Here is a 12,720-nt window from a genome sequence, read left to right as displayed (position 1 = left end):
ATGGACAGTAAAAATGTCAAGAATTTAGATGAGCAGGTGGAATTCACAACTCAGTTCCTTCTTTTAAACATGCTTGATGGTGAAAATCATTCGTTCAAACCTAAGGATAAAGGTAAAGGTAAAGGGACCCCTGACTTCAGGTCCAGTCGTGGCCGACTCTGGGGTTGCAGAGCTCATCTCGCTTTATTGGCCGAGGGAGCCAGCGTACAGCTTCCGGGTCATGTGGCCAGCATGACTAAGCCGCTTCTGGCGAACCAGAACAGCACACGGAAACGCCGTTTACCTTCCCGCCGGAGCGGTACCTATTTATCTACTTGCACTTTGATGTGCTTTCAAACTGCTAGGTTAGCAGGAGCAGGGACTGAGCAATGGGAGCTCACCTCATCGCGGGGATTCGAACTGCCGACCTTCTGATCGGCAAGTCCTAGGCTCTGTGGTTTAACTCACAGCGCCACCCACGTCCCAACCTAAGGATATGGGACGACTTTTGATAAAAGCAACTTGCCTGTCCGTTGCACAGAAATGGAGGAAACTTTGAAGGACTAGATCTGGACTTTTGATACTGCAGTGTCTGCTCTATAGCAGTGGCTGAAAGGCTCCTGACAGGCAAGGAGGAACCGGACAGACTTTATGCAATATGGCATAGGCTTATTGAGTCCTTTTACTCTGACGAAGAATGCTACGCTCCATCAGAAATACAGAGGCAAGTTTGCCTGACCGGGACTGCATCTTGACGGAATCTTCTTTTTTGGATGGCAGCAGAGAGGGTAGAGACTTCACACTGGTGTGGGCCGATTGTGGCTGTTTTTATTTCTTACCATATTGAGGAATATGAATGTCTTTGTGTGCAAAGTTACACGTGGTCGATTTTCTCTGTTTTCTTTAAGTGTGCTATTTAACAAAGAAAGCTTTTAAAAAGGTCACTGGAAAAAAGATGGTATATTGCATTTTTTCTGAAGGGGGGATGGAAACATTCTCATAGTTTTGATTAATATTTTTTTGCAGAATAGGGGATCAAAGATTGGTTGGGGCAAGGGCTTATCTTTAAAGATGAGGTGGCAGGTGGGTTTTTTTCTTACTCTCTCTCTCTCTCTTTTGAAGAAGAAGAAGAAAGCTTTTGTTTTTTTATTTTTTGCAGAAATCTCAACCCACAGTCCCCCCATCCAATTTGAAACCATACTGGACCCTCTTTAGCTTTGGAAATGCGCTAGCAATTTTATTGCTGGACCAGCACAGTATTTGCAGCTCCTGCAGAGTAGTCTAGCAGATCATCAGAGTCTTTTTGCTCTCCAGAGTTGATGGTTAGGAAAACTCATTGCAAACCCAGTTCAGTTCAAAGTGTTTATTGCCTCAAGACTCAAGACACACTACACAGTGGTACCTCTAGTTACAAACTTAATTCGTTCCGGAGGTCCGTTCTTAACCTGAAACTGTTCTTAACTAGAGGTGTGCTTTCCCTAAAGGGGCCTCTTGCTGCCATTGTGCCGCTGGCACACAATTTCTGTTCTCATCCTGGTGCAAAGTTCACAACTTGAGGGAACTCTTTCAGGTTAGCGGAGTTTGTAACCTGAAGCGTTTGTAACTCGAGGTACCACTGTATACACAAACTTAAGAGATGCTGGTCCATCATGAACTATTCTACAGTGGTACCTCGGGTTACAGATGCTTCAGGCTAGAGACGCTTCACGTTACAGACGCTTCAGGTTACAGACTCCGCTAACCCAGAAATAGTACCTCGGGTTAAGAACTTTGCTTCAGGATGGGAACAGAAATTGCGTGGTAGCAGTTCAGTGGCAGCAGGAGGCCCATTAGCTAAAGTGGTACCTCAGGTTAAGAACAGTTTCAGGTTAAGAATGGAACTCCACAACGAATTGAGTTCTTAACCTGAGGTACCACTGTACTAAACACAGTTCTTAGTACTTAGTACTTATAGGTTAAAATGTAGAGATCCAAATATACAGAGAGATTCGCTTAATCCAACTCAGTATCTCAGTTCAGTTCTCCTTGCAACACGCTGCTGAGAGCAGCCTTGGCTTCATACTCCCCCCCCCAGTGCACATTCACGCCTTTTTTTTTTGGAGAAAGAGAAGGTGGATAAGAAATGCGAGAGGCCTTTGGCCTTGATCTGTTTCATACATCCCACTTCAGCTGGCATCCTTTCCCAAACAGAATTCAGACATGGGGGAAGGTCAACTCATAGCTGTCAACTTACAGATTTGAAAATAAGGGACCAGCAGCCTCAAAAATAAGGGATCAGCAGCCAAAATAAGGGATGTTCCGGGCACAGGTATGTTCAATTTCTGAGCCCCTCCGAGCCAAAGGCAGAAAGCCCAGCCAGCAGTCAAACAAAGCCTCAAGCGGTGGTTCCCACAACCCGGCAAAGGGGATGCAGCAAGGAAAACCACCGTCACCTTTCTGCTGGGAAGCGCTGAGCAAAGGCGAGTCCCCAGGCAATGCGGCCAATTTGATCAGCACAAGGCATGCAAGCTCCACCCCCCAGTCGTTCTTAGACTCCTTATTGCGTGAGCAATGCAGCCAAGCAACACAGTTGGAGCCTCCCTCCTCCCTGGCCAGCAGGGAGGGAGGGAGAGGAGCTGCTTCCTTTGAAACTGGGGAAATTTAAGGGACATCATCAATAAAGGACAGCAGCGGGACACGGCGCTGGGATACGGGAGTTTCCCGCCAAATAAGGAACTGTTGACAGACTAAGCAGTTAGTGCAATTTTGCCGCATTTTCAAATCACACCAACTGAGCTGCATCCATTGGCCAAGTTGACCCCACTCCCACCCATCCAAAAGTATGTCAGTTTTGCCCACTCCCCGAAAAGTCACTGGTGACATCACATACCCCAGTTTCATGGGGGATGAGCAGTGGAGTGAAATGTTTATGTCCAGGTCAAACAAAAACCAAGGGGAGTGGATTTTAATCTCTGTGGACATTTACTCTCTGACTTTATTCTGGTTAAGCATCCATAGGCCTGATTTGGGAGATTTCAACTGATTTTCCTCCCCCCCTTTCTTTTCCTTTCCTTTTATCTCACCATCAGTGGAAATACACCCATTACAGTGCGGGGCACAAACTTGGACCTCATCCAGAACCCTCAGATCCGGGCGAAGTACGGTGGGAAAGAGCACATCAACGTGAGTATGAGAGTCGATAAAACAGATACAAGCTGTCCAAAAAAGAGTGAGGAAAATACTGGGATTGAATCGCATAAGAAGAACCTGGTTGCTGGATCAGGCCAATGGCCCATCTAGTCCAGGATCCTGTTCTCACAGTGGGGAAACCAGGTGCCCATGGGAAGCCTGCAAGCAGGACCATCATGGTAGCCAAGAACCTGATGTCCCAAGGAGAAGCCCACAAACAGGGATCTTCTCACTTGTGATACCCAATGACTTTTATTCAGAAGCATTGCTGCCTCCAAGGATGGAGACAGAACATAGCCATCATGGCTAGCAGCCATTGATAGGCTTAAACTCCATGAATTTGTCTTCTCCCCTTTGAAAGTCATTAAACGTGGTGACCACTATGGCCAAAAGGCTGCCATTGCTGCACTGGGAAGATAAATTTATGGCTCCATTTACCGTATTTTTTGCTCTATAGGACGCACCGGACCATAGGAGGGGGAGAACAGGAAAAATTTTTTTTATTGTTCTCACCCTCTAAAACAAGGTGTGTTCGGTGCATTCAAGGTGCGTTCACCCGAAGCCTCTGGAGTTCCCGCTGGGCTCCAGAGGCTTTGGGTTCCTTTTGACCTGCTCTTTGGGGCTGGCGGGGGGGGGAACCGCTGCTTTCCCCCACCGCCAGCCCCAAAGACCAGGTCGGGGAGCAGCACGAAGGCGGCGTGCCGCCTTCCCGCTGCCCCCCGAGCTTGTGGGGCTGGTGGGGGGGAAGCGTTGCAGCCTTCCCCCCACCTTCATACAGCCTTCGTAGCCTCCGCAGGGCAGCCCTGCGAAGGCTTTGCACAGCTAACCCCAAGCTAGAACAGTGAGACAGAGCGCTGCGCAGCACTCCATCTCCCTGTTCTGGCTTTGGGTTTAGCCGCGCAGCCTGCATTCGCTCTATCGGATGCACACACATTTCCCCTTAATTTTTGGAGGGGGAAAATGCGTCCTATAGAGCGAAAAATACGGTAATCAATGGATTGAAGCTATGACTACACTTGGTACTTATGAGTGCATTGCTTATAGACATAGGCTTTGCCTATAATGAAATTTGGAACCATTTATACAACATATAATAAGTTAAATATATACATATATACGTGTGTGTGTGTGTTTGGGTCATAACAGTATCTATATATTAGATAGGTATATATGGAATTGCAATTGTTAATTTTTATAGTGCTGTAGTATACCTTTCTTCCTTTTTCTTTCTTTCACATTCTCAGTTTTTATTGCTATTCTATGTCATTTATTTATAGTTGTTAAAACAAGGATAATAATAAAAATTAAAGATGGTGGCCGTTGTTGCCTCTTGTGGCAGCGAGCGCTATAGTTTGACCATGAGTTGTGTCACGATTTTCCAGTGTTCAGCTTCATTGAATGTCCAAGAGTTGTCGTATTATGAGAGAGAGGGGAAGAAAGGGGGTGGACTATTCACTTTCTCCATGCCAATTTTATCCACTTCTGTCATGTCACTTCTTATTCTCCTTCTCTGTAAATGAAAATTGGTCCAGTGGAGATCTATTGTGGAGCCATCACCACCATACCGATGCTTTTGGCAACTGTTTGCAAATTCAATTCAAATTTCCTACTCTTTGTGAGTTACGCATGTTGTGAAATTTACCACCAGCTGTCCTGTTTCATTCTGGTTTATGCCAATCTAGCCTACACTCAACTAGCATTGGCCAGTTTGGATGGTTTTAAAATGTGATTAGACAAAGCCTACTGGCCAGGATGATCAGAGGCAGTGTGTGTCCGAATTCCAGTTGATGGAGTGCAACATCTGTTGCATTCGTGTCCCGACTTGGGCTTCCCATAGGCATCTGCTTGCCATTGTTGTACTTATTTTAAGGTTTTAATCTTGCATTTGTGGACTTCCCAGAGATCTTAGGAGGAAGTAAAGGTAAAGGGACCCCTGACCATTAGGTCCAGTCATGACCGACTCTGGGGTTGCGGTGTTCATCTCACTTTATTGGCCGAGGGAGCCGGCGTACAGCTTCCAGGTCATGTGGCCAGCATGATTAAGCCGCTTCTGGCAAACCAGAGCCGCGCACGGAAACGCCGTTTACCTTCCCGCTGGAGCAGTACCAATTTATCTACTTGCACTTTGACGTGCTTACGAACTGCTAGGTTGGCAGGAGCAGGGACCGAGCAACGGGAGCTCACCCCGTCGCGGGGATTCGAACCGCTGACCTTCTGATCAGCAAGTCCTAGGCTCTGTGGTTTAACCCACAGCGCTACCAGTTACAGATAGGTAGCCGTGTTGGTCTGCCATAGTCAAAACAAAAAAATTTTTTTTCTTCCAGTAGCACCTTAAAGACCAACTAAGTTAGTTCTTGGTATGAGCTTTCGTGTGCATGCACACGAAGAAGAAGTGTGAAGAAGTGTGCATGCACACGAAAGCTCATACCAAGAACTAACTTAGTTGGTCTTTAAGGTGCTACTGGAAGGAAAAAAATTTTTTTGTTTAGCGCTACCAGTGTCCCTCTTGGGATGAAGAATGGTATATAAATCTAATAAAATAGCAATAAATTTAAAAATCTTCAGTTCTATTTATCACACCAGAATGCAAGAAACAGATGAAACCCAGGATCTAATTTTAATACATGGTCACTTTAAACCAGTTAGCTTTCAAAACTACTTTTGCCCACCCAGAACTCGTAAGGACAGTGGCAGACCTTGGGCTTTCAAATTTCAGCGGTGCCCTGTACGATGCCAATATTTGGCTCCCCCTGCCCCACCTCTCACCTTCATTGTTGTGGGGCCCTGCAGGTAAAAGGTAAAGGGCATATCATGAGGAATATGTAAAAGGTAAAGGACAAGGACCCCTGGACAATTAAGTCCAGTCAAAGGAGACTATGGGGTTGCAGCGCTCATCTCGCTTTCAGGCTGAGGGAGACAGCGTTTGTCCGCAGACAGCTTTCTGGGTCATGTGGCCGGCATGACTAAACAGCTTCTGGCGCAGCAGGACACCGTGACAGAAACCAGAGCACATGGAAATGCTATTTACCTTCCTGCCACAGCCGTACCTATTTATCTACTTGGGCTGGTGTGCTTTCAAATTGCTAGGTTGGCAGGAGCTGGGACAGAGCAACGGGAGCTCACCCCGTTGTGTGGATTCGAACCGCCGACCTTCCACTTGGCTAGCCCAACAGGCTCAGTGGTTTAGACCACAGCACCACCTGCATCCCTGGGGCCCCTGCAGCACCCTCTTAACTCAATACCCACTGCAGGTGAACTGGTCTCAGTCCCCTAAATCTGCCTCTACTAAGGATAAGGATCAGACAGAATTTTTTAAAATCCAAGTTGACTCCTTAAAAAATAATTTTTAAAAATGGTTTCTCTGAGGATACAGTGCAGGGAGTTCAGAAGATGAAGATTAATTAAATGTAAGTACATTTGGGATCAGAACTTGAAATGACTGGACTTCTGAACTGGGGAGAATGGAGAAGAAAAATCTTTATTTACTCGGTTGGTGCATTTGCACTGCACCAACCCTACTGCTGTGAACATAGCAGCTCTGTTCTACCAAGTGAGCTGCGTCTGAATGATGTTGTACAGAGTGCAGCATGCCTGATTCCACCATTCAGTTCTATGGGGCAGAGTAAATGATCTTCACTGGCCAAGACTAAGAAAAAGGACTAACCCAACTGAAATATACTCAGAGTTGAGTGTGGATTTCATGCTCTTTATTCAGCTTATAGTAGTGAGGAATGGAAGTTCCCCCGAAATGTCTGCTTTATATACATTATTTACACAAAGGGCCCCACGTGATTGGCTGATTCTGGGATTTTCCTGTAGGCCAATCATGTTGCGGATTCACTTCTACCTGGAGTTGGATTGGGTGGCTCCTGCGGACCAATCAGACTGCTGCATTCTGGATCCTATTGTTCTAGGACCAATCAGACTGCTGCATTCTGGATCCTATTGTTCTAGGACCAATCAGACTGCTGCATCCTGAATCCTATTGTTCTAGGACCAATCAGACTGCTGCATTCTGGACCCTATTGTTCTAGGACCAATCAGACTGCTGCATTCTGAATCCTATTCTTCTAGGACCAATCAGACTGCTGCATTCTGAATCCTATTCTTCCAGGACCAATCAGACTGCTGCATTCTGAATCCTATTCTTCTAGGACCAATCAGACTGCTGCATTTTGGATCCTATTCAACTCAGTACATAACACCAACTGTGTCTCCCACAAGAGTGACTTCAATTCGCTCTAAGGAAACCTGGCACCTGTGTGTGTGTGTGTCAAATGTGTTGCTGTGCACACACTGAAGAATGATATATCGCAGCCCCGGGCGTCCCTACAGTATCCTGACTCCTCTGGCCATTCCTGCAATGGACATTTTGTTGATATGATATAAACCCCAGTACCATCTTTTTCTGCAGAAAGATGGCAGTTAAGAGCCAGGGCATTCTGTGCTGGTCTTGTGAGCTTTTTCATTCTGCAGCAGGATGAACTCTGCATGCCAAGCCAGCACATCTGCGAGGCCAGTCTTGAGTTGTGTCACTTCTGATTTAGCTCAACACGATTGCTCCGTGGAGCTGGCATAGAACCTAATGGAGAATGGCTTGGCCTATTTCACTGGCGAGATTGAATACAGAGGGTGGGGGACAGAGAAAGAGAGAGGGAAGGAGGAGGAGGGTTGGCTGCAGAAGGTCTTCATGTTTCTAGCTGATTAGAAGTGCCAGTTCAGAGAAGGACTCTCAGGCCTGAATTCTATTCCGTTCTGGGTTTTTTTGCAACCCAAAAAGATTCTGTTAAAACAAGTAGGTCTTCTGATGCTAACAAAACATGCCAACACTTTGCAGGAGCTTCTGCAAAGCTCTGCATTTTTTTGTGAGCTAGTTTGCATAGCAAGAGGTGACAACATCATGCCACCTTCCTCAGATCCCTCCTGCTTTGGGTAAGTTTGCCACCTTCTGGTGTAATGGAGCCAAAGTTGATGGCTGCAGTCCTGTAGAGACTTACCTTGGGAATAACAAAGTAATCCAACCCCCCTATATCTCATTCTGGAGGGAGTTTGGTTGAGGTTGAGAAGCCAATCTGTTGAGGTCTGTCTGGCTCGGTTGGCTCTGGGGGCAAGGAGAGGCTGCCCTGGAGATCTCCACTTTGCCTGCTGAAATCTTGAATGGGCAGCTGCTTCAAGGCTGGGACTGATGGGAGTGGTAGTCAAAAACACATGGAAGGCTTCTTTCCTTCCTTCCTTCCTTCCTTCCTTCCTTCCTTCCTTCCTTTCTTTCTTTCTTTCTTTCTTTCTTTCTTTCTTTCTTTCTTTCACAATTAGTCCGTAAGTGACTGTGGAGGCCTATTCTGGATCCACACGTCCTTCCACAGTGGGAACATAGGTTTCCAGGAGGGAGTTGATCCTGGTGAGGGTTTGCCAAGTGTGCCTTCCTCTTAGCACATTTCTCCCTTTCGTCCTGAGTTCGAGTGTCTTCAAAGCCCATGACACCTTTGGTAAAGGCTGTTCTCCAATTGGAGCGCTCGCAGGCCAGTGTTTCCCAGTTGTCGGCGTTTATACTACATTTTTAAAAATTTGCCGTGGGACACTCTTTTGTTGACTACCAGCATTACACTTTCCATTTTTAAGTTCAGGATAGAGTAGTTGCTTTGGAAGATGATAATCAGGCATCCGCACAACATGACTTGTCCAACGAAGTTGATGTTGAAGAATCATTGCTTTGATACTGGTGCTCTTTGCTCCTTCCAGTACATTGGTATTAGTTTGCCTGTCTTCCCAAGTGATGTGTAAAACTGCAACATGAGTTTCTTATTGATTCATGTTCATTTGCTTTAGCCCCAGGCCAAAATCAAAACAATAGCAGTAGCTAATGCCAGGCTCAGAGAAGTTTCCTAATACTACAAACCCTGGTAAATATATCCAGGGATAATCTAGATAACTGCCAGGCGCATTCACTTTAATGGATTCTAACACAACAGAGGCAAAAGAAGCCATTATCTGCTTGCTTGCTTCTTCCTGGTTTGTTTTTTCATCCAGTCATTTGCAAGTAAAGCCACTGCCTTTTCAAATGCTTAACCAATAATTACAATCTTTCAAGGGCAACATAAGAAAGCTTCCCCAGTCATCTGCCACAAAAGGGCGATAAAACAAAGTAGGTTTCTTTGCAAACAGAAGCAGGTAAATGATATATAATAAGAATCGGAATAAGCAATGGTAGCACAGGTCTTCTGTAATGTTGTATAAGTCTTATCAAGAAACATGAGGACATAATAAGAAGCTGCTGGATCAGGCAATGACCCATCTAGTCCCGCATCTAGCTGTTGTGGATCGAGGGCCCAACCCCCGCTATGTGAAATAAACACACAAGGACACGTGATATAAGGTTAATGGGCAAGAAAAGGCCACAACTTTATTGATTACAGCAGTGAAAAGGTATTGGCTTAGGCATTGGATGACTATAGGAGGTGGGTTTATTCACCAGTAGGTGGAGCCTGTTGATGCTAATCCAACTATAGGCTCACCCCTGATGTCACCGAGGGTCGTGCCATGGCCTCCCGCCAAGCAGGCATCGGACGGAATACACGACCGCCAGATTCCTTTAACGGAATAACCCACGGTAGATAGCATAGGCGATGGCCACACCTAGCCCTTGAAACACATGAATCCAATGCCTAACCTACCCACCAATACCACAAAAGTTGTGACGATTGCTACGAGGTAGGCGAAAAAACCAAAAAGCCTAATGCCAAATGGAAAAATTCCTACCAGGCCCCCCAGACAACCGGGGCGACCAACCTAAGGTCCATAGCAAGGCCAAAAAACCTAGACCCTGAGCTAAATGGGAGTGGAGGGTGGGTGACTCGCTGCAGGACGACGACGACTGAGGAGGAGGCGGAGCTGGAGCCGCAGCATTAAGCTGCTAAACACGCCCCCCGGAGACACCTGGTTGGCTGCCTCCGGTGGGCGTGGGCGGCAGTCAGGTGAGGAGGGGCGGGGGCTAAGGCCCCCGGCCAGGGGCGGAGCTCAGGCTCCCGCCCACAACCACTCCCCTCTCTTCCAGGGAGGAGAGTCTTTCTCATGGTGTCCAGCTAGTTGCCTGTGGGAAACCAGCCTTCCCCTCTCCTGTGGTTTCTAGCAACTGGTATTTAGAAGCATCGCTGTCCCCAGATGTGGCGGCAGAGCACGGCCATCACCTCCAGTAGCCACTGATACCCCCCTCCTCCATGAATTTGTGGGATCTTCTTTTAAAGCTATCTAATAATAAATTTTATTTATACCTCGCCCTCCCCAGCCAAGACCGGGCTCAGGGCGGCTAACACCCGATATAAAAACAATTGATTGAATTACAACTTAAAAACAAGATTAAAATACATTAAAACATTAAAATGCAGCCTCATTTCAGTGGAAACTCAAATCAAAAACTTTTTGGGGGATGAAAACGTCAAGTCTTCATCAAGGCTAACTATCCAAACTGGTCCTACATGGGCCAGAAAAAAGCCAGGGAAGTCTCCAAATAGGAGTTCCATCACAGAAGGAGAAAGGAAAAAAGAAAGAGGGGGAGGGAATTAAATTGATTCCAAGCCAAAGGCCAGGTGGTCTCATGAGACAGAGTGTTCCACCAGGCTGGAGTCAATGTTGAAAAGGCCCTGGCTCTGGTTGAGGCTAATCTGACTTCCTTGGGGCCTGGGACCTCTAGGGTGTTGCTATTTATGGACCTTAAGGTCCTCTGTGGGGCATACCGGGAGAGGCGGTCCTGTAGGTACGAGGGTCCTAGGCCGTGACCATGACCATGACTGCCTCCTATGGGAGCAACTTCAATAGTCTAACTAGGTGCTGCATTAAGAAGTCCTTTGCTTCACCTGTCCTGATAAATGTCATAAATCATCATCATCACCATCTTATGGTTGAGATGAGATATTTGAATGCCTGTCACCTTGGTTACTTGTGCAGCTGATAATTCCACCCTCTGCCCAGATATTGATATGGCTTTGTAGCCTATTCCATGATCCTCCTAAACTGCCCTTGCACCCCCTATTGGATTGTGCTTTTCAGGTTTGCGAAGTGCAGAACGACACGGAGATGATCTGCCAAGCACCAGCAGTGGAACCAAATAACCAGACCGACCCTCCTGTGTGGCCAGATGAGTTTGGCTTCATCTTGGACAACGTCCACTCCTTGCTGATCCTCGAGAAACCCAACTTCACCTACTACCCAAACCCCATCTTTGAGGCTTTCAACCCCTCTGGAATTTTGGAGCTGAAACCTGGGACCCCTGTGATATTAAAGGTACGGAGAGAGGGAGTGGTGGTCCAAAATTGAAACCACGCCATCCATTTCCTTGTGAATCCCCAAATTTCTAGTGAAGCGTGATGTCCTTTTGACTAAATTCTGATGTTCTTACATTTGTTCAGTGGCCATTACAGATGAACATAAAAGGTAAAGGGACCCCTGACCATTAGGTCCAGTCGTGGCCGACTCTGGGGTTGCGGCGCTCATCTCGCTTTATTGGCTGAGGGAGCTGGCGTACAGCTTCTGGGTCATGTGGCCAGCATGACTAAGCCGCTTCTGGTGAACCAGAGCAACACACGGAAACGCCGTTTACCTTCCCGCCGGGGTGGTACCTATTTATCTACTTGCACTTTGACGTGCTTTCGAACTGCTAGGTTGGCAGAAGCAGGGACCGAGCAACGGGAGGTCACCCTGTCATGGGGATTCGAATCGCCGACCTTCTGATCGGCATATCCTAGGCTCTGTGGTTTAACCCACAGCGCCACCCGCGTCCCTACAGATGAACATAAGGATGCCATATTTTGAGCCCATATCGCTGGGGCACTGGGTGGTTCTTGGGCTTGGGTTTGAGGGTTCATTGAACCAGAGTACGTTTTGCTACAAGCTTCCCACTTTCTGCAGTGAAATGTACAGTTGGATCTTGCTGGATGTCAAAGCCAAAGATGACCCAGGGCCTTTCACTCACTGCAAGGGCCTCTGCTCCTTGATGCTGCTCACCTATTGATGGGTTTCGTTTCTCTCAACACAGGGTAAAAACCTGATCCCATTGACAGGAGGGAATGCCAAGCTGAATTACACTGTTCTGGTTGGTGAGAAGCCCTGTGTTCCCACGGTGTCTGAAGTGCAGCTGCTGTGCGAGTCCCCGAATCTCACTGGACGGCATAAAGTGACGGTGAGCAAAAGCTCTAATATGCTGCAGACCAAATGCAATTCTCTTCTGGAGGAAAGGCTGGGTTCTGCAGCCTGCATAAATCATGTAAAGTCGAAGAAATGTGCATAATGTATCTTCTTTTGCATAATGTATTCTTTCGCTGCTTTGAGTTTTTTGTTGATTAAGCAGTATCTAAACCCTGTTGAATAAAATAAGTAATTATCCTTCAGCTTTTACTGATTTGTTCCTCTTTATTTGCTAGTTATGGAGAAAGGTAAGGTGTTCTTCAAACCAATTCAGCCCTGCAGATCTTTCTTGGGCTCACCTCTGGCTTCTCAGATTCCAGCACATACTCTTTCAAGCATATCCTTGAAACCACATGGGCTAGAAACTTGGCTTTAGAAGTAAAGGAAGCCGAGAGT

General features: G+C 46.8%; 1 protein-coding gene across 1 annotated transcript in view; it reads left to right on the top strand.

The window, feature by feature from the left end:
- PLXNA4 (plexin A4) overlaps positions 1–12,720 on the top strand; it is a 590,122-nt gene that overhangs the window by 503,031 nt on the left and 74,371 nt on the right. Inside the window, exons 17-19 of the mRNA XM_053407170.1 lie at positions 3,048–3,141; positions 11,191–11,424; positions 12,176–12,319. Coding sequence (XP_053263145.1) covers positions 3,048–3,141; positions 11,191–11,424; positions 12,176–12,319 — 472 coding nt within the window. The remainder of the gene's footprint in view (positions 1–3,047; positions 3,142–11,190; positions 11,425–12,175; positions 12,320–12,720) is intronic.

The sequence above is a fragment of the Podarcis raffonei genome, chromosome 10, assembly GCF_027172205.1.
Source record: "Podarcis raffonei isolate rPodRaf1 chromosome 10, rPodRaf1.pri, whole genome shotgun sequence".
NCBI classification, from domain to species: Eukaryota; Metazoa; Chordata; class Lepidosauria; order Squamata; family Lacertidae; genus Podarcis; species Podarcis raffonei.
The sequence above is the reverse complement of the archived record's forward strand: the minus strand, read 5'-3'. Positions and strand labels throughout refer to the sequence as shown.